This window comes from Vulpes vulpes, chromosome 16 (genome assembly GCF_048418805.1).
Source record: "Vulpes vulpes isolate BD-2025 chromosome 16, VulVul3, whole genome shotgun sequence".
NCBI lineage: Eukaryota > Metazoa > Chordata > Mammalia > Carnivora > Canidae > Vulpes > Vulpes vulpes.
In genome coordinates this window covers 42,501,240-42,528,838 of record NC_132795.1, presented here as the reverse complement: position 1 = coordinate 42,528,838, position 27,599 = coordinate 42,501,240, and the positions used below count along the sequence as shown (strand labels likewise).

General features: G+C 40.6%; 1 protein-coding gene across 3 annotated transcripts in view; it reads left to right on the top strand.

Annotated features, from left to right (window-relative positions):
• The window catches only part of PTPRR (protein tyrosine phosphatase receptor type R), a 234,507-nt gene that overhangs the window by 130,509 nt on the left and 76,399 nt on the right, over positions 1 to 27,599 (top strand). For all 3 annotated transcript variants that reach the window (XM_072741944.1, XM_072741945.1, XM_026001716.2), the window contains 2 exons: positions 6,460 to 6,570; positions 16,448 to 16,710. In XM_072741944.1, coding sequence (XP_072598045.1) covers positions 6,460 to 6,570; positions 16,448 to 16,710 — 374 coding nt within the window. The remainder of the gene's footprint in view (positions 1 to 6,459; positions 6,571 to 16,447; positions 16,711 to 27,599) is intronic.

Genomic DNA, 27,599 nt, shown 5'->3' with positions numbered 1-27,599 from the left:
GGGAGGTATGTGAATGTTTTATAAATGCAGAAGGAGGTAGGGCCCCTAGAAATTAAGTGACTTCATCAAAGTGACGAGTAAGTGAGGTAGAAAACCAACATTTGACGTCTAGACATCTTAATGCCTAGTCTCTTCCCCTTTGCAGGAAAGCACAAAGCCTCGCATTTCAGCAGCTATCACAGGTGTGGTATAAAAAGCTCTGATGTGGGACTGAATTTGAGGGGCACCTGGTGACTCAGTGATTGAGCATCTGCCTTTGGCTCAGGTCGTGATCCCGGGGTCCTGAGATGGAGTCCCACGTTGGGCTCCACATTAGGTCCACAATAGACCACAGGTCTGCAGTGAGCCTGCTTATCCCTCTGCCTGTGTCTCTGTCTCTCTCTGTGTCTCTCATGAGTAAGTAAATAAATCAAATCTTAAAAAAAAAAAAAAAAAGACCGAGTTTGAGTCCCAAACCAGCACTTAAGGTGCACGTGACCTTAGGCAGGTGATTTAATCTCTGCGAGAATAAGTCTGCCTGCCTAGTATCAGCCTCTCTGAGCCTCAGTTTCTTCTTTTCCAAAATGGGTCTAGTAAAAAAAAAAAAAAAAAAAAAAAAAAAGGCATAGCCTCTATCTTATAGACTTGAAATGTGAATTAAATTTTAGAAATCTACATGAAAATCCTCACCTAGAGTGGGCACCGTATATAATTTGAATGCAGGACAATTTTTTATTGGCAGAATGAAGATGTATTCCATCATTGACCACGACTGTAACAACAGCCTCCATCTGGTCTTGCTGCATTTAGTTTTGCTCCCTCCTTGCCCTCTCTGCTCTGCCTCCCGCCCCAACACACATACAGGGGATTTTTCTCTCTTGCCGCACACAGTGATCTTTCTAAAAGCAAATCTGGCCCTGCCCTCCTTAGGTCATGATTCTTCTATGGCTTCCTAAACGCTATAGAATCGGGTCTGGATTTCTTAATATGATATAAGGTCTGATTGTTGAACAACACCCTCCTAGTTTATGCTTCAGCAACTCCAGACTCAGTAGGTACCGGGACACCCCCATACTGTCTCTTCCCTCCGGGCTTGTGCATATGTTGACCCATCTGTACAACTTTCGTGTTGCAAGTTCAGTCTACTACGTAGCAGAGCCTTCCCTTGTGCCTCCACAGATGTGGGTGCTTGCTTTGTGTTTTCATCGAGCTTAGCACCAAAAGCCCTGTTCTGTCTCGTTCTTCAAATCTATTTCTACACACCAGGTTCCTTGAGAGCATGTGCCATTTCATTGGATCTGTTCTCTCATTCCCTTCTTCAGTACCTGGCATATAATGCGCACTCGAGGGGCCTAAGTGCTGGGCTAGGTAATATCCACCGTCAGACAAACAGATGAATAAACAAATAAATGAAAACAAATAAAATATGATTTTTTTTTTCTTTCAATGAGCTTCTGTTCTTGTGGAGCAAATAAGATGTAAGCAACTGAGGAGGATACAGGGAGAGGTGTATGGTAACGTTACCACCCCGAGCCACAGGAGCTTTGAGGAAGAAGAGGCCACGTCCTGCCTTAGAGAGGCCAGGGAAAGAATCCATATGAGCTTCAACCCCCAAACCCCTCCCTAGCCCTAACTGCATGTGACTCTGAAGAGCCTCCCTCCTGTTATCGAACCAAACCCCATTTCCCTGTGTAGGCCCTCGACAGACTGCCTTGCACATCATCTCACTCAGGACAATTTTTTCAAAATTTAAAAAGACCATTGGGTTCATGTATTCTTCTTCCTGTAAGCTTTCAGTAATATTATAAGCATTCCTCCCTGTTGCTTTATTCTGAGTTTAAATGCCATCCTGAACACTTTAGGAATACAGCAGCTTAATGAGTCATCCAGATTTGCGAACCAAGAGAAGCTCACCCAAAAAAAAAAAAAAAAAAAAAGGTTAAAATCAGGTATTTGTCCTTCAACACACCTCAGCCCAGTGACGATGAGGAGCTTGTCACAGAACTGTTAACCCACCATAGACCACAGGTCCGTACTGCCCTTGAGCAATGGAAATGTATTTGATGGTCAAAACGTGATATGTTTTATGAAAATGTAGGAAGTTAGAAATCTAGGAAATCTAGAATCTAGAAAATGTTACATTGTAAGAGACTAGGAAGTATTTTAGTTTGATAGAAGAGGCGTTTCACCAAGGACAGATGGATTATTTGAGGCTTTTGTTGAGGGAGTTCTAGAATAGGTCCAGCATTACCCTCTCTGCCCTGAAGCTCTAATGCAGAAGGAAGAGAAAGCCACCTCCAGTCATGGGGAGCCTCAGCCACACAGCATCCAGAGGGGCACCGCGGAGGCATCTGTTGGTATTTATTTAAGCTGGTGACAGTATTCTGTGAGTCTCCCCATTTCTCTGTTCATCTTTGTCATTAATGTGTGACAAAAGCTTAGGCCCCAACCTATTCTTTCCCATTTTTATCCCAAAATGATAGCTGTGCTGTAGTAACTAACATTTCGATTAACAGGAAAAAAAAAAAAAAGAATATTGGTATTTTGGTTTTTCATCCTTTATCTGGATTATAGAATATTGTGAATGATGTCTTAAAGCATCCATTTCTAAACTTATCTAAAATTACTTTCAGGGAAGGACATGTTTTTTGTCATTGCCATTTCCGTATTTGCTTGATTTTTTTTTTTAATTAGTGATGACTCTTGGAAAACAAAAATACCAGAGAATTATTTTTATTTATTCATCTGTTTTCACTTTGAACCTGAGTTTTTTAGGAGAAAAGACACTATTTCTTTTATATGTTTTTATGACCTAGAACGATGTAGGCACGTCAATATTATTTTACTATAAGATGCTGTTGCCTAGTAAGTTACATCTTAAGGAAATAGAATGAAATTCATTATTTTAGTTTATACTTTTAAATTTTATGAAATTAATTTTAAAAATTAATTTATGAAAAAATTAATTTATGAAATTAATCTTAAATTTTTTAATTAATTAATATCTATTGAAATAGCAAGCTCTGCACTGAATGAAAAAAACATTTAGGATTTGCTGATGTCGTTTAATTGCAAATCGTTGCAGTTTGACAGGTCTTATGTCTCAAAGGAGAAAGTTGACTTCTCTAAATAACAGGCCAAAAAAATAAAAATAAAAAATAACAGGCCAATTTGCTGAGTGATACTTTCATAGAATATTTCCAAAGAGAAAAAAACATACCAAATAAATATATGCCATAACCCATGAGTATGGTGATTGTTCCTCGAAACTAGAACATTAGCCAGCAATCTAAAGAATTAGAGTTCTGGCTATACAATGCAGAGGAGGAATAGAATTAATGCTAACCTGCGTCAGATCATTCAGAATGACTGTTCACTTTGTGGATAATACAGTGGGAATTTGGCATTGATCAAACAAAATTACATTGTTGTAGGATACACCCCATTTATCTGCCTAATTCAATCAATTAACCAGATAATTTATAATATTTCCATTTCATTCTTATTCTGTGTGCTTCATCTCTTCTCAAAAGATATATCTTCTGAAGCCTCTGTATCATTTCTCCTCGCATTTGGGATGTCTCCCACCACTTGGGATCAGAATTGGTTTAAAAAAAAAAACCAACAAGACAAGGATAGTGCATCAAATTATTAAACAGGACATAGAGAAGTCATGTGACGGATACAGGAAACTGCCCAAATTTGAAGTAATAAGATAAAACACAACCCAGCAGCTCCTTTCACTGCAACGAAGTTAAAGGGCAAAGCGATGTAGATAGATGCAGCTATGAAATACAAGGTAAAGATGATATAGTGGCTTTAGGCTCGACCTGGCTGTGGAACCTCTGAATTATTGAACCCTCAGCCCCTTGACAAAATATAAAGGCATCACATTAACCTTATGCAAAGGTGAGATTGCAGATTAATGTGGATTATAATCTTTTGACTTGTGGGATCTTAACAAACTTTTCCATTTATTACCCTCTCCTTATCAATTTTTTTACATCTCTGTACAAATATAGTAGTGCTCAGCAGTAATAGCATGACTCAGAAGGAAATCTATTTACCAAGAAAGTGCACTGACTAAGTTCTAGGAGTTCAAAACATGTGCCTTTCTAACTGGGAGTTGGGGGGGGGGGCAGGTAGGAGGTTAATTCTTCCATCATCACCACTTTAGTTAAAAGAGAAAAGAAAACAGATTTGTCTTAGGCAGAAAGGAACATGTTGATATTCCAGGAGGTGTCGAACTATAGCAGAAAAAAGAAAAAGAAATGAACCAAATCAGGTTAGGAACACAAAATCTCTTTCCACCCACCTAACCACCCCTTTTTATCCAACTTTTACATGAACTAAAGCTCAGATCCTCATACTTAAATCTGACAAGTTTAGGCTGCCTACTTGAAGGCTTAACTCGTTTGCTTTTATAGCAAGCAATAGATGTTATTTAGTTGCCTGTAAAAAAAAAAAACTCATTTCCATATTTATACCTGATTCCTACAAGAGTTTTCTTTTCTATTAGTTTCCAGCTATGTTTTCAGGAGTATTATATTAAATATGATCTGGCTGAGGGCAGAGTAAAAGACAAGTCACCACTTGAATCCAAGACTTCCTTTCCGGCAGGATTCTTGGTTTCCAGTCATTTCATCAAGCAAGTGTTTTCAGATTCTCCCTCAACTTACACCTTACATATTTTTTACATATATGCAAATCATTTCTTATATCCATGAACTTATCTGTGTCTTAGGAAGTAGGCAAGATGTGGTGATGAGCATATAAATGTTTTATAAGCAAATAGAAACTTGACTCCTTCAAGCAATAGGAGTCTGCCTCAGGTCAAATTTTTTTTTTAAAGATTTTACTTATTTATTCATGAGAGACACAGAGACAGAGGCAGAGACACAGGCAGAGGGAGCGGGGAGCCCGATGTGGGACTCGATCCCAGGACCCCAGGATCATGACCTGAGTTGAAGGCGGACGTTCAACCGCTGAGCCCCCCAGGCGTCCCTGCCTCAGGTCATTTTTATCATCACAACTGAACCCTAAGATCTTTTCTGTTCTGTTTTGTTCCCCAGCAACACTTACTGGAGTTCCAGGATAAAAGTTTTCACAAAGTATTTTTTTAAGGCAAATATTTTTTTTGTCTATTACAAATGTTAAATGTATTTTATTTTTTTTTAAAGTCTTGAAAAATAAAAAATAAAGTCTTGAAAAATAATTAACAATGATCTCAAAGTTCAGACACCTACAAGAATAGATTTCTGTTCAAGGCCTTTTTTTTTTTTTTTTTTTTTTGAGACAACTATTGATTTCCCATAATCCTGTGGTTGACTGGGATCAGCTCGGTGGATCCTCTCTTCCACGAAGTAGAGGCTGAAGTCACCCCGGCGGTGACATTAAGCCAGGTGCTCACCTGCCCAGGATAACCTCTCATTCTCTGCAGCCTCTCTCCATGTGACTTTCCATCATTCAACATCCTGTTGCTCAAGTCTCTCTTAATTGTTGGAGGCACTATCCAAGGACAGATGAGGATTCTTGCTCAAGGGAGTAAAGGGCACACTTTACCAAAGTGGAATTTTAGAGAAGCAGAAGCATTTGACTTGATTTAACCCTTATGTTTCTCCTACCTGTAGACCTTTGGTTTCAAGCTAAAGTTTCCTTAGCTCTAAATCTGTAAATCTCACTGAATTATAAAATTTAATGGCATTCTAACGTGTGATACCAAATAGGTATGAAACTAAGGCATTCATTCACATTTTATTCAGCTTCTCCTCCTCCCTCCCACCCACTAAGTAGTAAGGAAAAAAAATCTGAAAAGCACAAATAAAACTACATATTTTACCTTTTATTACCAAGCAGTTCTGGACTTTGTGATCTTGTTCCCTGTTGCTTTTAAATAAAATATAATCTCCTAACAATCTGTACGGTCGACGTGAACTTCAATCAGATTTTGACAACGTAGACTGCATTGAAAGAAAAAAATAAAAAATAAAAAGGTTTTATGAAAGAGGAGAAAAAAAGAAGGAAATGATGCTGACATTGTGGCTCTGTTTATAAAGGCATCGTGAGATCTTGTTTGCACCTGTTTCACTTTTGTTTGAAAGTCAAGAGCGGGGAGTTGGGGTTGTGGGAGGGGCCTTGGAGCAGAGCAAGGAAAGCTGCAGAAGCAATTGCCTCAACACAGCAAAGAACAGAACTCTTTTATTTTATGAGCCAGGTAACTTCGAAGAGAGGCTGTTGGAGGGGTGTTGACGAAGGCCAGGCCCCAGTAGGCCACGTGAGGCAGGCTTGCTCTCCTGCAGGGGATCAAGCCACCTGTCATGAGTGAGGACCCCGCCTTAGAGACACGGCCGGCAGCGGGGGATGTAGGTGTGCTGCTCTGCACTGCATGCGATAAAGCTAAAAATACGCTGAGTGTCTGATAAGAATGCCAGTCTCCTCAAACTCTCATTTAACATCGGACTTTCTGTTTTGCTTTTAAAGAAAAATGTTTTACAAGGGCAGCACGAAGCGGACAAAATCTGGAGCAAAGAAGGATTTTACGCTGTTGTCATTTTTCTCAGCATCTTTGTTATTATAGTAACGTGTTTGATGGTAAGTTTGCTTCTTTATATATTTTATCCCTTCCTGAGCCACTGCTTAAGAGTACTGGATACATGGACATGCAAATGAATGTTGAAAAGCCTGGGAACAGAAGAAGCAAGGTGATGGTCCTGTTAGATTGGGAATCTTCTGACCTGACAGGTAGAGGGAATCCTGTGGAATTAAGGATTCTGACCTGCAGAGTAAGGCCTCTGTTGCCCGGAGGCTTTTAGTAACCCCATCAACCTGGAATGAAGCTTTAGAAAGTGTATTGCCCAGGTCCCGGGAGCCCTCGAAGTCATTCAGATCTCATGGGCACACTTTGGGCTCACTTTATTTCTTCTTTTATATAACCTTTGTGGAACTCAGGAAAAATTTTAAAAGGAAACATGTCTTAGGGGCAGGCTTACATCTTGGATAGTGCTGATTTCTTTATTTTTTAAAGGACCTAGATAGCATTCTATGAAATTCTAGGCATTAAAAGGAGATGAGTATAGGCTCAAAAGCTGGAGGATTCACTGCCAACTAAATTTTTGGGTGAATGAATACAAAAAGTATTGTATACGAAAATATACACTGCAAATAGTTCTATAAATTACCAATTACAAGTGTGTAGCCTTTGAAAGTGTATTTCTAGTTTAAAAAAAAAAAACAAAGGAACCCAGAATAAACCCACTCAATTAGGCAGTGCTATTTGGTGTTGAATGAGTTAAGGGCTACTTTTCAAATACTTTGGTAAGATTTCCTATTCTTTTAAAAATTCTGTGATGTAATTTAAAATATTTGAAGTTTTACCAATGGGTTTTAATATTTTTTTCTTTGTGCTACATTCTTTTTTAATTTTGTACATTTTCAAAAATATCTGTTCCTTAGCTTTTAAATGCCCCCGAAAACACATCACAGTACTCAGCCTTTCCACATCCAACAGTGTTGCTAAGTGTCTTTTTGGTTTCTGTTCGTTTATGCTTCCCCTGCTGGGAAGAGGTTGATGTTAGAAAGATTAGGGCTGGGTTGGGAAAGACAGAGGCTGTGTAGGTCTAAGAATATAAAATAATTAAGGCCTGTAATAGGGTGATGATGGACATATTTCCTGGAGTCTAAATGTAGGAAATAGTAAGGACATCCTCAGGCTTCCATCATCATGAATCAGAGGCTTCTGCCTCCAGGGGGATGATTTTTAGAAAGAAGATTTCTAAAAATCATGGAACAGTAAACAAAAGACTAATTTAAGGATTGAGGAAGAAAATCGATTTTGGTGTATTAAATGCTGGAGCTTTAGGAGAAAAAATTGAATGAGGCAAAGTTGGAGGTTGTAGGGGAACTGGCAGAGACTGCTGGATTTTTTTTTTTTTTTTAGTATTTTAGAAGGTGTGGGTTTTGTTGTTTTGGGGTTTTTTGTTGTTGTTGTTGTTAGAGTTAACTGCACTTTACAATATGTGGTTCTTCTTTTCCTTAGTACAGGAAGCCTTGAGTGCTGTTTTCTCTCTTGTCAGCTACAATGAGAGTGTTTTTCTGCTTCTCGGATGGAAAGATGGGAGGAAGAGGGGACTAGAAAGGGGTAGAGAGTGCTCCAAATAGGGATTGTACAGGCAGCAAAGGGCTAAGATGGATCATAGCAACGGCAAGGAAGGAAGGCTCTCTCCGTGGAGGAGACATCCCAGGTTCTGCATCTGGAACTCAGGGAGCTCCTGCATGTGCAGCGTTGATGGGATAAATCTCTCCAGGACATGCTGGGCTCCAGAGGCAGAAGGACCCGCAGTGGCCACACTCTCAACCATTTGAGGCCAGGGAACAGCTCTCCTTTGCCCGATTTCTGCCAAGCAGCAACATAAAAGTCAGAAACCTAGATAAGTGGGTTCCAAAGCTACTAAAAGACATTGAGAAAGGAATGTCTCAAAAGTGATCAAGAGGTGATTGCTCTCTAGGGGGTCGGCAGGTAAGTTCATCCATTCATTTGATCCACAAATTCCTGCAGAGGCTCCACTGTGCACCTGTGGTTGGCGCTATGGCCAAGGAGAGAACAAGACGGGGAAGGTCCCTATTCTGGTGGGGCCTGGCCTCTAGAGGGGGACACGGTCAATAATGCAGTTAGTATTTTTTCTAATCAAATAGTAGACAGACTGTATGATTCCAAGCACTTGACTTTCTGGAAAAGGCAAAACCAGAGTGACAGTGAAAAGATCAGTGGTTGGTCAGAGGCTGCAGGGGAGGAGATGAAAAGGAGGAGCACAACGGGGTTTTAGGGCAGGGAAACCATTCTGTTTGATATCATAGCGGTGAGTCCGTGACAGCATGGATTTTGTTAAGACCCATAGAATGTGCAACCCAAAGAGTGAGCCCTAATCTAGAAGAAGGACCTCCACTAACTGTGATACATCAGTATTGGGTCACCCATTGTAACACAGGTAACTGCGCTAATGCAAAATGTTACCAGGGCAAATTGTTTATGGAAGTAGGGAATTAGGATGTATGAGAACTCTGTACTCTCTGCTGTTTTCCTGTAAACCTAAAACTGCTCTGAAAAAATGAAGTCTGTTCATTTCTTTTGAAAATCAAATACTGGTCAGTGCCACGAAGAGATGCCATCATTGTGAGCAGAACAGGGCACTCTGAGACTTCTGAGACTTGTGAAAATGTGGGGAGAGGATCCCCCAGGCAGAGGATACAGTGGATGGAGCAGCTGGGGTGGGAAGAAGCTTCAGCCTCTCCGGGCTCAACAAGAAGGGAGAAAGCTGAGAGTTTTAAGCAGATATTTGATGTGATTTGACAGGTGTATTTACCAGAGCGGGTGCTCACTGATGAGAGAGTGGTTGGAGACAGAGCACCAGGCCAAGTGTGGGGGCAGGAGTCTCCTAGAAGCCATCATGTTAGCCTGATGACAAAGATGACAATGCGTCCAGAGTAGGGATGGCGACAGAGATGGAGAGAAGTGAACGGTTGGGATTTATTTGCAGATGGATACAACAGGACTTCCCGTGCACTGACTCTCAGGGAGAAGGAAAGAAAGAAATTAAGGTTGGCTGAGCTCCTGGGTGGTGGAGCTCCCACTTTGTGGGAGAGGAACGAGTTGGAGGTGGGGGTAGAGACAGAAGCAACACTTTTGATTTGTGTTCCAGTTGCTCTTGAATAAGTGAAAGAAATAGAATGATATATTTCAAACAATCTTAACATTTTTTAAAAGATTTAATTAATTTGTTTATTTGAGAGAGAGAGGGCAGGAGGTGGAGTAGAGGGAGAGGGACAAGCAGACTCAGCGCTGAGCACGGAGCCTGGCCCGGTGCTCCATCCCACCCCTCCACCCCCCAAGGATCATGACCTGAGCCAAAATTGAGGGTTGGAGGCGTAACTGACTGAGCCCCCCAGGCACCCCACACTCTTAAACTTTAAAGAGAAAAAGTCACTTTCAAAAGTAACAGAGAAACCAGCAGTACCTAGGAAGGAATTAACACTGATAGAAAAATACTACCTACTAGACAGGATTAAGGTGAAGTTAAAAGTTATCTGATGCCCCTCTACCACTGACAAGTCAACAGTTCACATTTAGGGATTGTCAAATGTGGTTCTCGAAAACAAGTTTATCTTTGGAAATGTTCGAGCATTTTTGATCATGACCTTGATTTAAAGTCAGTTTTTCAACTTGGCTTTCTCAGTAATGGCTATGCTATTATCACTTTTGCAATTGTCAAACACATAATATTCTGATTCTGTTTCCCATAATTTTGTTGATTCCATGGCAAAGGGAAAAATACAGCACAGGATTTTCCCTCTGGCAATAATTATATTTATGAGAGATCAAATGCCATTATTTGCATCCAGCTTCCCTACATACCATAGAAACGAAAAGCATATGGTTTTCCATTTTTCAAAGATGAAATTTTATAGGTAAATTGCTGAAATGGTGGATTATGTGTGCTATGTAACAATAACATAAGGCTAGGCAAAAGTTTTGAAATGTGGCATATTGTTTACTTTCCTTAAAATTAAAAAAAAAATTTATGTTGCCAGGCATAAAATTAGACATGCATGACATTTTCAAATGTGTGGCTTATTTAGCACCTCTCAAATGTGAATGTGGAGTGGGTGGAGCGACAAATAGACAAATACAATTTTCCAAGAAAAAAAAAAAAACAACGTGTGGGCGATTTCCAATCCATTCAGTCTGTTTTAGGTGGAGGAAATTTATTACTGAGAAGAATTACTTATTAAACCTCAATCAACAATGGAAAGAACACCATTTATCATCTAAATTAAACCTTCAAATGCACTGAGAGGTTTATTAAGAGGTGCAAAGGCATTTATGAGATGTAGGTAGAGATATCTACGAGCCAGGTCACTTGTGGAAAACGATTTCAGGAGTCAGCTGTTTGGGTCACCGAAAGTTCTGGCATGTGAGGCCCATAGAAGAGCCGTCCATACGCCACGCAGAAGAGTTTTCTAGTCATGGTGTTGGTAGATGAGGCAGGAAGTCCTGTGTCAGAACACCTGCTACAGCCTGAAGACCATCCAGCGAAAACATGCCAAAGGTGGACGTAAATAGCTCACTCTTCTAATTTGTTATATGTAATCCCTAGAGATTGGGGGAAATGGGAATAGAGTCCTCGCCGGAATGATCTGTTGACAGAACTATTTTCCAGGGTAAATGTATGTCTTGAACTAATTTTTTTTATATTAATAAAACCATTTAGATAAGAATACGATCTTCTTAATAATAATGAAAATAATGACGATCACAATATTTAGTGTCTTCCCTTCTTGGCACACTTACTGGTACAAAGCTGGCTACTAAATTTCCTACCTGGTCCTAAACACTTCATGTGTTTTTTTAAACCATTTTATTGAGGTATGATGGACCTACAAAGAGCTGTACAGATTTAATGGGTATGACTTGGTGAGTTTGGAGATAAGTTTACACCCATGAAACCATGAAACCAACACTACACTCTATGTCATAGATTACCCATCACCTCCAGAAGTGTCCTCCTGTTCTCTTTATTTCTTCCTTTATTATTATTATTATTATTATTATTATTATTATTATTCTGTATTGTGATAAGAGCCTTAACGTAACAATCTGCCCTCTTAACAAAGTATTTCATTTTAACCGTACAATGCGGTATTATTAACTATAGGTTCTCTGCATAGACACTTAATGTATTTTAGTTTCCTGATTTTTCTGATGAGGAGACCAAGATTCTGGGGGAATAAATGACTTGACCAAGAATATACAATGGGTTGGGGGTAGGAAGGGAGTGTGAAAAGAGGGATTGGAATTCAAACCCACATCTAGAGTGCCTGTGTGGCCCAGTGGTTAAGCATCTGCCTCTGGCTCAGGCCATGACCCCAGGATTTTGGGATCGAGTCCCACGTCGGGCTCCCTACATGGAGCCTGCTTCTCCCTCTGCCTGTGTCTCTGTCTCTCTCTGTGTCTCATGAATGAATGAATAAATAAATAAATAAATAAATAAATAAATAAATAAATAAAATCTCTAAAAAAAGAAATCCAATTCTATCTGGATTAAAAGTCTAGACTCCTTAGCTTGATTCCATGTATAAAGGAGTCAAACTGTGGTTTCTTTAAGTCTTCACGCTCTGTCTTGTGAGCACCTGCTTCTGGCCACAAAGGGGAGGATGATGAAAATGCCTATATTATCATGTACTGGGTGTTATTTTTCCACATGTCTCTCTTCTGGCAGCGCATGAATTCCCAGAAGTTAAGGTCGTGTGCTATCTTTGTACCTGCAGCATTGCTTCTGTAATGTGGTAGCAACTGACTCATGTCTGTTCAACTCTAAGAAGTGAATGAATGAACTCTTTCAAAACTAACTGTAATATACTGTAAAAAGAAATACTATGGGTTCTTAGTTGATGGCATCATTTTAAAATTGGAACGTATTTTAACCCAAACAAGTGTTTGTGTTACCTACTTAAGAGATTTTTTTTTAATTGCAATATGCCTGCCATGTAACATTGTGTAAGTTTAAGGTGTACCACTTATGAGGTTTTTTAAAATGAAAATTATAAGCAGCAAAAGAGCTTTATGGGACGTCTTTGTAGCTCTTCTCATGTCTGTGTTCTGTGGCTCTCATCTTCCTTCCATTTTTTTTAATCTCTTGGTATAGCTTGGCTTTTACAGCTCCTCTCTCATTCAATATTCCTGTTTGCCTTTTTCAAATGACCAAATTACTTTATGGCATCCTGAGATTCAAACAAGCTCTTACAGGTAAAACCAAAGATACTGATTGACCCTTGCTATAATCAGCTTGGAGGTTGAACTTTGAAATGAAGCACATTCACACAGAGCAACAGGCATCTGCTATATTCCAGACCTTGATCTGTACAGAGAGGAATCTCAGACACACTTTTCCAGAGGCTTTGGGGAAAGCTTTTGGGAAAAAGGATGTGGGGCTTTGGAAGAAACTGTAGAGTTGAATGATCACGGGCATAAATCAAGAAAGTCGAATCCTAGACTTTATTTCTAACCTTCCAGAAGTTATCCAAGTGTTCTGAGTCTAAATGTGAAATGAGGAGATTTTTACCAGATGATTTTTAAGAGCCCTGATGCCAATTTTCTCAATGACAGCACTGTTGATATTTTGGGCTGGATGATTCTACTGGGAGGAGAGGGTCTGTTCTGTGCACTGTAGGGTATCTAGTGGCATCTCTAGCCTCTGCCCACCAGATACAAGTAGCGCCTCGCCGCCCACCCAGTATGACAGCCAAACACATCTCCAGACATTGCAGGGTTCCCCTGAAGGGCTAAATCCCGCTGGTTGAGAACGACTGCCTTACAGCTTCATTCCGTGACAACCACCCTATTGCTGGGTGGCAATGTCTTCAGTTCTTTCCACATTTTGCCAGGCAGCCCAGGCTCTCTCTTGAGTATTTTTGAAGTATATGTATTCTTTTTTTTTAAGTATATGTATTCTTATAAGCATTTTGCATTCTCCAAGTTCTCCTTTTCCCTAATTAAAGATGTAAATCAGTTTGTACACATGCTACATAGATTAAAAAGTTGACCTATAACCAGAAATGACCTAACAGTTGACTGTAAAATATGTGACAAACGTCCTTCATCCGGAATAGAAGCGCATGAAGTAAAGAAGGACTTTGGACCAGAGCTCACGCTACACCCATGCAATCGTAAAAAGTGACCTGTCAAGAGCTATTGAGACAGCTGACACTCCCTTGGCTTTCTCATTTTCATTTTTGAAATATGCTTCTCCAAAACCCAAATGTAAACAGGCAAGCAGGCACTGGAAAAATAGTTCTGAATAATATCTGAATGACTGGCTTCTCTCCCACTTAGTCTGGTTTCTCGTTTACTGTGACCTTCCTCTGACTCCTGTATCCCGTCGTTTCTCTTGTTTCCATCTTCATTTCTTGATCTTTTTGCTCGACATTCCAGGCAGTCTCCTGCCTTTGCCACATATACCACTGGTCGTGTTTTCTGCACCGTCAGTTCTGTTCTTTATTGTTTGAAAGAAGATTTGCATCCCTCTCCCAAACTTTCAGTTTTTTAGGTTCTTTTCCTCTTAATCTCAGCCTGATACCTTTTCATCTTACGTTGTTGTGTTTTATTTCATTTTGATTTCTTATCATCTTATTTTGTTCAACAACTAATTTTTTTTTTTACCATCGTAACCATTTTCCGTATTTTTTATTGAAGTATACTTGACATACAATGTAAGTTAGCTTCAGGTATACAACATAGTGATTCAACCATTCTGAACGTTGCTCGGTGTTCACCATGACAAAGGTAGTCACCATGCAATGTCATTACAGTGTCACTGACTATATTGCCTGTGCTTCTGTAACTTATTTATTTTCTAACTGGAAATTTGTACCTGTTAGTCCCCTTCACCTGCTCACTCAGTCCCCCAGCCCCTTCCCTCTGGCAACCACCAGTTTGTTCTCTGGGTTTAGGAGTCTGCTTCTGTTTTTCTGTTTGCTTCCTTCTTTGTTGATTTTGTTTTTCAGATTCCACATACAACTGAAATCATATGGTATTTGTCTTTCTCTGATTTATTCCACTTAGCATGATACTCTCTAGGTCCATCCATGTTGTTGGAAATGGCAAGATTTTGTTATTTTTATGGCTGAGTAATAGTCCATTGTGTATGGTGTATCTTCTTTACCCATTCATCTATTGTTGGACACTAAGATTTGCTTCTGTAATGCTGCAATAAACATAAGGGTGCACATATCTTTCTGAATTGGTGTTTTTATTTTCAAGTAAGTACCCAGAAGTTTTACCAACATATTTTGAGAACACTAGACAAATATTTTCTAAAATTTTCCTGAAATAAATTCTCAGAGTTATTTATCATCTCTACAATTTCAGGTTATTTCTTTCCTAATTTACTTTTCTGCTTATTCATTCTTTAACAAGAAGAAAAATGTATTTAGATTCTGTATCTTTCCAGTAGATTTCAAATATAGGGGAGTCTAGAATTTAGAGGAACGCTGAAAGAAAAGTAAAGAAAGACTTAGCCTCATGACTAATTAGAGTGAATGTGATTCATTCTAAGACAGCCCTTTCCCCTAAAACGTCACTCATTCAGCTAATGGATTCCAAAATTTAAACAAGGGAGTTCAGTTGGCTTAAAGCTTTTTAAAATGCAGACATCATCAGTGCTGTAATTACAGACAATGGGTTAAGTCACCTCTTCATGTGCGTTAACTTATTAAGTCACTTCCTGAGAATATACTTAAAGAAAGATGAAGGCATCTAGTTACTGCTGGAATTGGAGTGGAGGAGTCAACATTGAGAGAAGAAAAAAATATCAATTCATTATGTTGTACTCCTTAAACTATACAATGTTATACATCCGTTATATCTCAATAAAACTAGAAAAAATAAAATACTTTTTGAAAAAAATTCAAATAAAAAGAGAAAAGAAAAGCTTACTAACGAAGAAGCCTGAGTACACAGAAGACAAATTTTACTCCCTTACAAATTGATCCATGGAGCGTCCCAGGAAAGTCAGTCCAATACCTTTAAAAGCTTAAAATGACAGCCCTACCATTTATAAATTGAATTAGCCATCCAGAAAGGGCTCTGAGAATGGAAGAAGTGATATGTTTCTTAGTTCCTACAGGCATTAAAATTTTTTTAAGGGAGGGGCTCTTAGGTGGCTCAGCTGGTTTAGGGTCTACCTTCAGCTCAGATCATGATCTCAAGGTCCTGGGATTGAGCCCCACATTGGGCTCCCTGCTCAGCAAGGAGTCTGCTTCTCCCTCCCTCCCTCCCTCTCTCTCTCTTTCTCTCAAATAGATAAATAATCTTTAGAAAAATTAAAAGGGTAAAGAGGTAAAAAATAAAATTCTGGTTTTTCAAATTATCCTTTGATAGGTGCCCTAAACTTAATTTTTTGAAGAAGCTACCAGATACTCAAGTTAATACACGACTGGTGTGGATATTTACCAACACAAGAAATTACGATTTATAGCATAACTATTTTTCTCATTAATATTTTACAAGATTTTCTTCCCACATGTTCTCTTAGATGCAGATCTCTGTTTCTATAAATGTCATGAGCTCATGTTTCATGGCTATTCCTTTCAATCAGCCTTCCCTTTCAGTCATTTTGAGTGAAAACCTATATGTGATCAAACTGACTTCTGGCACTTATAAAATTAGCCAAATTTTATTTCGAATATCTGTTTGAGGAATAGATCCATGGACACATTTATTTAATAACTAGAAATACCAACTATATCTGTTTGAGAAAAATCTGAGGACCACAGAACTGAGAAATCATTCCAGAAGGCTTTGCTTAGTTGTATTATCATTAACTCTTCATTTCAGTTTGTCTTCTGGGTTGGGATGGAAGAGATCATATTTTGTTGTTTGGTGTGAAAACACAAGCTTTTATATCTCCTTCTATAGATTCTTTACAGATTGAAAGAAAAGTTTCAGCTTTCCTTGCGACAAGATAAAGAGAAAAATCAGGAGATCCACCTGTCGCCCATTGCATTACAGCCCGCACAGTCTGAGGCAAAGACAGGCAACAGCATGGTCCAGCCCGAGCAAGCCCCCAAGGTACTGAATGTGGTTGTTGACCCTCAAGGCCGATACACTCCTGAGATCAAAGCTACCAGCTCCGTCTGCCCTTCTCCTTTCAAAATGAAGCCCATAGGACTTCAGGAGAGGTAAGAGCTCTTCTGTTTCCCCCTACAGGTTGTTTTCTTTTGTTTCGTTTTGTTTTCAAGAGTATTCACCAATTAAAAATGATAGAACCAGAGATGATTGGCATATTGGGTAAAATTACTCACCACCAAATGGACACAAGGAGAAAATAGACTTTCTTGTCCCCCCAAAGAATCGAGCTGTGTTACAAAGATCATTTAGTTACATCAGATTCTGTTTAGTTACTGGAGACCCAAGCCAAGGTCATCTTCAACTGCAGGACAGCTTCTATAGTCATTTACTGAGTACATTTTGAGGGCTACCGTCTTCTTAAGTTGTCATCAAAACTCTAGTAGAGAGAAGGACTAGGAATAAACTTGGGGTATTTCCTGCCAAAGTCCATTGCTGGGAGTAAGGTAGGAGGAATCAATGTCATAAATCACTTTTTTATAGAGTTTTCCTTCTGCTTCCTTTGAGTAAATGAACAGTTAATATCTCTAGATCCATGCATGACATGGTTTTTGTTTCCTTACCTGCCTTTATGATGTACTCATGTTGACATTCCCATTTAAAGCATGAGCAGCCTGGTGGCTCAGCAGTTTAGTGCCGCCTTCAGCCCAAGGTGTGATCCTGAGGTACCGGGATCGAGTCCCACGTCAGGCTCCCTGCATGGAGCCTGCTTCTCCCTCTGCCTGTGTCTCTGCCTCTCTCTCTCTCTCTCTCTCTCTCTCTCTCTGTGTGTGTGTGTGTGTGTGTGTGTGTCTCTCTGTCTCTCTCTCTCTCTGTGTCTCATGAATAAATAAATAAAATCTTAAAAAAATAAAATAAAATAAAGCAAGGCCAATGTGGAGTGCCTGGGGTGGCACAGTCAGTTGAGCATCAGACTCTTGATTTCAGCCCACGTCATGATCTTAGGGCCTCAGGATTGAGCTCTGAGTTGGGCCCCACACTCAGCAGAGAGTTTGCCTGAGGATTCTCTCTCTATCCCTCAGCCCCTCCCCCTACTCATGCTCTCTCTCTAAAATAAATAAATATTTTCTAAACAATAAAAAATTAATAAATAAAAGCAAAGCCAATGTATGAAAACCAAGATATGCAATGTACATAAATGGGGGGCTAATTCTCTACTTCCCCAAAATGTTAAGCAAAGCTTTCCCATAGTATTTCTTAAAATAATAAGCTTTCTGTTTATATTTAAAATACGCTTGATATGATATCCAACATTGCATGTTGGGGCAGTGGGGGAAGTGAGAAGCTCTCAAAGCGCACTCCCTGATTCATTTTCCTCTTATTTTCCTGTATCTTCATTTTCTATCACTGTCCTTTTTGTTGCTTTAGTTTTCAGATCACATCTCTAAATTTTTATTATATCTCCCATAACACAGACACACACACACACACATACACAGCACGCATATCCCACATTCCTTGAAAAACATAAGAATTTCAGAAGACCAAGGTGGTCATTCAAATTTTTTTGTAAGCATTATCAAAAAAACAATGAATGAAGGAGAAAGAAAGAGATTTGTTGCAGTGATCTCCAAAGTCCTATAAAGGGAGAACACTTTGACTCCAGAACAGAAGAAAAATAGAGAGCAATCAAATCTTCCTTCTTCATCCCCTAAAATACTCATTGGTTTCCGTACAGATCCACATGAGTCTCCAGGTACTGTTTTCTTAGTTGGACACCACTACCTTGCCGTCTGGGCTGTAGACAGGATGGAACTTTCTCCCTAAGGCCAACCCAGAGTCAGGAGACCTGGATTCCAGACCCAGCCCTGCCGTTGCTGAATTGAGTGGCTTCATATGAATCATTGGCCTATGGGGCTTCACTTTCCTCATCTGTGACATGAAGGGGTTAAACATGACTTCTTTGCTTCTTTCAGGCTCTTCTGCTTCACCCAAATTAGTTTTATACATTGATATTTGCTTCAAAGAAAACCTCAAAGCAGGTATCTGAGCATTGGTGGTGTACCAATGGCCGGATGATGATGATGACGGAAGAGATCTGCTCAGATGAAAGCAATAAGGTGGTCATTTTCTATAGATGATTTAAAGGTGATAATATAACTACCTAGAAGTCAGATTAACTTTTATTATCATCATGCACCACCAATTCTAAGCCAGGCCAGTGGTTCAATCCTCTAAGTAGTACCTATTGCCAGAACCCTACCTTTGGCAGGCCACTGCTGGGCATGTTTGAATTTCAAGAGCGTGAAGTTAGGTATCTCTTTATTCATTTAAATGAAGCAAATGTTTGAGAAGGGAGAGTACAGAGGTGGTCTCTTACTCATCTTTATGGTTCACCTGGGGGGACTCCAGCCGAGCCGCGTGTGTGATCAGAGTCAGGTTCCCTGCCACTTGGTCTATAAACTTCCCTGTATCCCCACCCATCACCTCCCACTTCCTCCTCACCTCAGAGGAATAACGCTATTCTGTTAACAAGGGCTTGGGGTCATTCCCTCCCAGCCCTGATAACTCCATCAATTGTCCTTCTCTTTTTCCAACTGTGCCCTCTTTGTTAATGCAAAGATGGTGAGAATGAAATCAGGACTAACATGTGTTGCATATTTCACATATATTATTTTATTTCATCCTCTCTGCCTGGTCTAATTCCCTTCTCTCCTTCAGTTCAGATTGTACGCTGCGCACAGTTCAGATTTATCTTGCTGTAACACTGTTTGCATTAGATTACTCTGCTGGGTAAAAATCCTCAAAAGCTCCCCTGTGCCTGTAGACTCCTCTGTGCCTTAGGCACAGACCATCTTGCTGGGCCTTACAAGTCCTATGCTACTGGTCCCTGATCCTTCTCTCCAAATATGTTTGCCACTATCCCCAAAAGGAACCTTCCCTTCCATCCAGTCTGTTCTCCAATTGTGCTGTGTTCCTGTCCACATCTGCATCTTTGTTCACCTGGCCCCTCTTTCTGTCTCCTTCATCGATCTCTGGTCTCCAGATCCCATCCAAAACTTACCTCCTACCACTGGCCATGACACTCATCTGTACCCGTAGGGATTCTTTTTTTTTTTTTTTTTTTTTTTTTTTTTTTATGATAGTCGCAGAGAGAGAGAGAGAGAGAGAGGCAGAGACATAGGCAGAGGGAGAAGCAGGCTCCATGCACCGGGAGCCCGACGTGGGACTCGATTCCGGGTCTCCAGGATCGCGCCCTGGGCCAAAGGCAGGCGCCAAACCGCTGCACCACCCAGGGATCCCCATCCTGTAGGGATTCTTAACACCTCTGAGTTCTCACATCACTGCTAGCAGTGATTTTCATTAAAGACTAATCCAGAAAGGCACTAAAACTGATTTTCAGTAGTTTGTCCTGCCCCTTCACCAGCTTGGAAGAGTCTCAAGGACAGGTATAGACTCAAGATATAGACTCAAGATACTCTCGTGTCTCTCATGATTCCTGTGACCCTGGTACATTGTGAACACCAGAAAAATATTACGGAGTTAATTAATTAATGTGCATTTGCATCTGGACATCTCATGTATTTCCAGAGAGGCTTCCATAAGAACAAACAGCCCTAATGATAAACTACAGAGCTGAGTCCTTGTGTTAATATTACCTCTGACATTCACTAAATAAGTGATCCACCATGCTAATTAAGTCCTTTGTTGTGTAGTTTTCTCAATGTGCAAAATAGATTTGATAATATTTGTTCTGCCTTTTTTCAAAGGACACCATAAAATTAGCAATCAATACAAAATGGTATTTTTGTCTGTGAGAAGGAAAAGGAAATCTAGTATTCTTTTTGTTTTTGTTCCGTGATCCCATTCCATGAGCCTATAATAGGCCAGTTGTTGAACTTGGGAAACTTCAAACATCTTTTTTTTTTTACTGAATAGATAAAGTTGAGCCTGCCATTTGACATCATTAAATATTTTATTTTATTTTTTCATAAATATTTTTGGGACTGTCTATTGACTTACAATTTTTCTCATCCTATTTATAAGTTTATATTTATAAATTTGACCATTTAATGTAACTTAACAGCTCTCAGTATCAGATTAAATCTACTCTTATCTAACAAATGAATTCATTTCCCATGGTGAGTCCATGAATTGAAAGATACATCCAGAGGCCTGCCCCACAACGACCACATATAAAACTTGGAACTTGGTAATTCACTTGTGATGAGCAGAACAGCTTGTGCCTTGCGCAGCTGTGGCAGTTCAGCTAGACAATGTGAATGGCACAGCATGAGGCCATAGCTAGCCTCTTGTCTTGTCCCTGTGTTTCCCCCTTGTCTTGTCCTGTCCCTGTCCTCCTCTAATTCCCGGCCTATCACTCCCAAGGAAACCATATACAAGCCAGTTTCCAAATGTCCAGTAAGCAAAAGATCTCGTTCAGACCCTAGATTAATACAGCTTCTTCCACTGGGAAAACCGAGAACTTGTAAATATGAGTTCTTGCAAATTTCCCCTTTAGGCTACTATATGACTAACAGCCAATTTTATGGAAAGGAAATTAACAGACAGGTAGATTCACATTATTTCCTAATTTGATCTTTCACTAGGAATAAAAATGAGCAAGGACAGCTAAGGAACTGTCAAGAAAGGGTGTCTCCTTGTGACAGGGCACTCTCCCTCCCAATCAGTTAATGGGTCAGTAAGGATATGGCATTAAATGGAAGGTCTCTATCACAACTGAGGCCTGCGTGGGTCCCAAAGAGCTGCCAATATCCAATGAATAAACATTCTCTAACTTCTCTTAAACCCTACCTTAGTATGAGTTTTGGAGTTTTCTTTTGTTTTCTTTTTTTTTTTTCTTTCTTTCTTTCTTTTTTTGGTCTGTAAATACTGTGCAAATAATGATGTTATGTAATTTTATAGGTTTTTTTAGGCTGGTCCTGGGAGATTTCTATCCAAGCTAAAAAGATGCTGCTGTAGTGGAAGCAATAAAAACATGGGCCTGACCAAGAAAATGTTGAGTGTCCTACACCTAAACTAAAAGTTTTGTTTACTGTAATTTCCTCCAGGCAAGGTGGAGTGGCCCAGCGTCTTTCCCCTGCCCTCCCTAGTGCAGAAGCCTTTCAGTGTTCAAAAATGTATAACTAATTGCTTCTCAATTAATCTTCCTTTGGGAAATACAAGAAAAGGAAAGAGTGTACAGAATAGATACAACTGAATATTGGGGTACAAAGTTTACAACAATCCTCTGGAAATTAAAATCTGTATTCATGAAATAGACCCATCAATGAAAATGGAGCCAACTCCCTCGCTTTCTGTCTAGTGAAATGGAGGCCCAGAATCTTCTCTTTTAGGTATTTGGTGAGAAAGCAGAGCCTGAGACAAGGAGTCTTGTCCAAGTGATTTATTGAGAGGACGTTCTCAGGAGAAGCCTAAAGTACAGTAGGAGGAGCAGAACAGAGGAGAAGCCAAGCAAAGAGGTGGTTTCAGCAGACACCTGGTCTCTGTCTGTTCACACAGGGAGCCCTGATGCCCGGGTGGTACCTCACGAACAGCCGTTCCACCTTTAGGCAAGCAGGGTGGGCATCTATAGTCCCATGTCTGTCAACCATTGGCTCTAGGGCCATCCTGGGGATGAGAGAAGCCTAACTCCATAGGCACCTCTGGCCTAGGCCACTGCCATCAGCCAAGGGTGATTCTCAAGAGAAGTGGCTCCAGTGAGCCATTCATAGCCAACACTCACAGCAGTGGAGTGGAGGACAGGCAGGGCAACAGCCTGGGGAAAGTGAGGCATGGCGGCATCACTGCACTGGCCAAGGTGACCACACTGGTTACCGCAAAGCTAGGTTTACACTCCAGGTTTCCTCAATCTTTCCTGGGATACACGTGCCAAAGAGCCTCCTTCAAAGAACCACCAGTCCTTCTAATGGAACCTGTGACCCAACACCACCAAACATTGTCAACCACCACTCGTTTGTTGTTGGTTTTTTTTAAGCCTGATGATGGGGAATCATAACATAACACCTAACAAACAACCATTTAGAAATTAATCCTGATTTAATTGCAAGTAACACCAATCAAAACAACTCAGTCATGTTTATGGACCCTTTCCCTTTTCATGCCGGATCTCATTTAATCCTCACAAGGGACTTGCTATCTCCTCCTTATGGTGAGGAGTGGACACTCTGGAGAGTTTAAGCTACTGCCCAAATAACATAATAGTATGTTACTGGGCTTGTGAGGGTGAGAAATAGAATTTGAACCCAAGCGAATTTGACTCCAGAGCCCGTACTCCTAACAAGTATTATATTGGAATGGGGTAGGGGGAGCACATCTTATGTTCTAAGGAAAATAACTAAAAAATCGGTTACAAATCAATGTATTAAGTAGGTGTATTACAGAGTATCACGCTGTTATTCCTCTTAGCAAATTTCTTTTTTTTTAAGACTTTTTTATTTATTTATTCATGAGAGACACACAGAGAGAGGCAGAGACACAAGCAGGGTGAGAAGCAGGCTCCATGCAGGGAGCCCGACGTGGGACTCAATCCTGGGACTCCGGGATCACACCCTGGGCCGAAGGCAGGCACTAAACCGCTGAGCCCCCCGGGGATCCCCCCTCCTCTTAGCAAATTCCATGCTTAGCTTTCAGAATGTGTTTCAGATTCTAAACAAGTAAAACTCAGTTTTGTGAGGTAGATTCCAAACGCTCAGAGTGGAGAACCATCTCCCAGGCAATCTAGAAGCTCACACCAGTCTAAGCCTCTCCTCCATCTGCTTGTTCCCATTCTAGAGGCTGGGTCTACCTACTCCTAGCTACCTCCTCCTAGCTACCTACTCCTAGCTACCTCCTCCTAGCTGACACAGTTGATATAATTTTAAGCTTTCTTTTCTTTTTGATCATCATATCTTTATAAAGTACTTTTATGGGGATGTCCAGAGTTGGGGAGGCCTTGGAAATATGCACAAGCCCTTTGCTGATGGTGAGCATCGAGCTCTTTTCCTCTTTATTTGTAGGACAGGCAATGGTTTGCACTTTTATGGAGGTGTGGTGGGGTTCTGAAAGGTTAGGAAAAAAAACTTTGAAGTGTTCCTTATTTAAAAAAGAAAACAATGGGATTAAGAAAATGGAGGCAGAAGTTTTGAAACCTGTCAGTCCCTGTCACAGCACCTTCCCTCTCCCACCTCCCCTTGCCCCGGGGGACCCCAGGTGGAATAACAGGAGTTTAAGTCCCACTGGGTCCTCTCCTCTGTGTCTTCCCTCAGGCCACCCATGACCCAGGCTCCTGTGTCCTGACACTCAAGCACAAAGGGTTTCTCAACATGCCATCCCCACCCATCTTTCCACACACATGAGTCTGATCCTGGACACTGGCTTCCAGCCCTACTACACCGTCAACCATTTCCACTCCCATGATGGGGGGGGGCAAAGCCCAGCTCTTTCCTGGGAACTCAGAGCTATTCCTTAAGGCTCTGACCTATTTCTAGAGAAAATTATGCTTACTTCCCCTAGCTGCATCACGCTAGCATCTCTATAGGGTTCTCCCTTTTTCTGACTCTAAAGTAGACGTGGTTGTGGTTTACTGCTTAGTTCACCAACTCCCCTACCTGTGATCAAATTGGAGCTTTACTGTGAGGAGTAAGCACTAAATGCAGGGCTTTTTCAAATGAGATTTCAAGCCTTTGCTAGGGGACCACGTTCCAGATCTAGATGTACAGGTGGACAGAATTAGGTGAAATGGACTTTTTTTGTAGAAGCATCCGAATCAGGGCAGGCACAGATGATTCCCAGAGTACGTTTCACTTCCTATTTTGAGAGAGACCAGTTCTGAATTTGCGTTACTGTGTCAGGAGATTTTCTTCTTACCTTTCAGGCAGACAGTTGCCTTTGGAGTCTTTTGAAATGTGTCTTAAAGCTGGAGCTCAGGGTTCCGCGATGTGCATTTTCTGGACTGCTCAGGCATGGTCTTCCTATGAACTGATGCTCTACTCCATTGTCATCAGATTTTCCCAGCTATTGCTACGTGACCCCTATAACAAAACAGGAAAAACAAAAACAAAAACAAAAACAAAACACACAGATCACTCATAGCAGATGACTTTAGCAAAATTATTTTCAACTGATGGATTTGGGCTTTTTTTTTTTTTACTTGTATATATATCACGAACGTTAAAATGTCATTTCCATTCAGTAAACCTGGTGATTATCTGGATGTCATTTAAACACGGTGTGAGGGCTCTGTTCTCAGGTATCTTCCGAAGCTGGCCTGGATGCTTCGTATTACGTGCAAATAGTGCCCTCTAGTGAGGACCTGCAGGTTGAAGCCATCAGTAGCCAGTCCCTCTAGGGAAAAGGAAGCTGGTTCTTGTTTTTGTTAAGAAAAAAAAATCCATAATGATTGTAATGTCCTCTCTGGCAGGTGAAGCATAATCTTGTTTGGCAGGTACTTTACAAAAAGGCCTCGGTGTGATGATGAAAGAGCTGTAACTGGAGAAATAACAAATTGGTGGGAACACATTCACTTGGAAGTGATGTGCTTTCTAACACTACGTAGCCTCCAGTCGTTTTCATTTCTCATACAACCCACAAGTGATTTTAAAGAGAATGTGTTATTATTATTATTACCTAATGTGGATTATAATATAGGAAGCCGTGTACTCAGGAGCCAATTTTTATGCTCAATCAGAGGTTTGAATATGAGCCGCAGTAACTGTCCACCCATCCTGGCTGGCCCACTCCTCCTTCCCCTCCTTTTGTCTCCTGATTCTCAGGTCCCCGCGTGCTGGTGTCCATAGCACAGTGCCTGACACATCCTGCATCCTCTATGAATAGTTGCTAAATCTCGGTATGAGAAAAGGAACAAGACCTTAAAATTAGGTTAGTTTTATGGAAAGAAATATTTCAAAAACAAAGCGAAACAGATGATGTGCCCCCTTGGCCTCCAGTTGTCGGTCTGGGACACTGGCAGGTGGCCTGGGGTCACTGAGCTGCCCTCCTGGCCTGGCCTCACCCTCACGCTGCACCGCAGGGCCCTCAGGGAGCCTCCCAGAACCCTCGTCCCTCTGCTCTGAGTGCAGGCTCCAGGACGATTATGTTGTGTTTTATCTGCCATTGCATTTTGACTCCTACATTAGAGGTTTGTTACTAAACCCTTACTCAGAAGAATATCCTTCTCCCAACGGAATCCTTAGCCTACCTAAGGATCCTGAGAAACAAATTGGAATTTTTAATCCACTTTAATCAATCCGATGCTCAGAAATTTGTTGTTTGGTTGGGTTGGGGGTTTTTTGGTTTTTGTTTGTTTGTTTGTTTTTACATTTCCTTTACTACATACGTAGTTTTATATACTATTTTTACATTTGTTAAATTTACATTGAATTTGCCAACATATAGTATGACACCTGGTGCTCATCCCATCAGGTGCCTTCCTCAGGGCCCGTCACCCAGTCACCCTGTCCCCTCACCCACTTGCCCTTCCGCAACCCTTTGTGTGTTTCCCAGAGTTAAGGGTTTCTCAGGGTTTGTCTCCCTCTCTAATTTTTCCCACTCAGCTCCCCTCCTGTTTTTCAGTTGACTCTTTCTCATTCTCCAGGCAGTTTTCTCCAAATCCGTCCTGCTCTCCTTAAATTCCCTTCCTGCATCTCATCCATAGAAAAAACACACACCTCTGGGGAGAAACTACCTCTAGTAGTTTCCCTGACTCGACAAATACCTTCTCTCTCTCTCACACACACACACACACACACACACACACATATGCACACACCTCACACACAAGTCAAATCTCCTGAGAACTCATTCTGTGTCTCCTCCCTTCGTAGCTCCACACAGATAAGGGTTCCTAAACACCGGCCGAATCACACAAAGTCAGCCTCACTCACCAGACTTAGCCTTACACATCCGTTTCCGCTCCGAAGTGTCCATCAGGTCCCAGAAAGTCCCAGGACATGGAAAACTTCTCACCTGCCATTTTATTCCTCGGTGCTTCATTTCTCCAGTCACTTTATGTGACCAATGAGTTTTAAAGTCGGCTTAGCTTGATAGGTAGGTCTTGTAAAATTAAAGAGATCTATCCTGAACCTGTTATTTCAGGACAGAAATGCATCAGAACCCTCGGGCATGAAAATCATGCCATGGAATGATTTCGTGTACATAAAATAATGGCCTAGAAATCTAAACAGAGACCTCAAATAACAAGGTTGCAGATTTTTCCAGGAGAGGCAAGACTTCTTCATCCTTGAATATCCTGTAAAGCTTTGTATGCAGGGGATTGTCCTCATTCTCGTGTTTACTTTCCTAACTGCCTTTTGAAAGTCCAGTCTTAAAAAAAAAAATGCTTAAAAATTTTTGTTTTTAATTTTCCCCTTTGCAGAGGGAAAATTCTTCCATCCAACTTCTTGATACAGGTGATCTTTATCATCTTGGCTGTAGCAGTGATGGCTTGATTTTCCATCCCCATTTTGTGGAAGAGTATTTTTCCCCTTTTTAAACCAGCCTTTATAGTGTGTATTATTTCAACTTTAAACGTGTTTCATTGCCCACTCTGTCCTTACAGTTCATGGAGTGTTAAATGTATCAGAGGCAGTAATTAATAGAAAAACACACAAATTAATTGAAACAGGTCCAAAAACTGTGTGAGGGAAGGGCTTCGGTATTAGAACCAGTTCAGAGTAGAGTGAATGTGCTTCCGTTTGGGTGAGAGTCAAAGAATGTAAACAGTGAAGCGTTATGCAGACACCAGGTTTGGGGAGGAAGATCTCATGTATTTTGTTATTTGGGCAGATGGAGTCTAAGAGCTTGGTGGATGGATAATTTAGAAACGTATACACAGAGATATTATTGGAATAATTCATCTCTACCAAATGTGAAATCCTTGAGAGCAGTGAGGGGCATGCTCTGCAAATATTTAAGAAGTGGTGACCCCAAGATTTCTAATTTCTAATTTATTTTTTTCTAATTTCTAATTTAAATGGATCCTACTAGATATGACCGGTAGGGG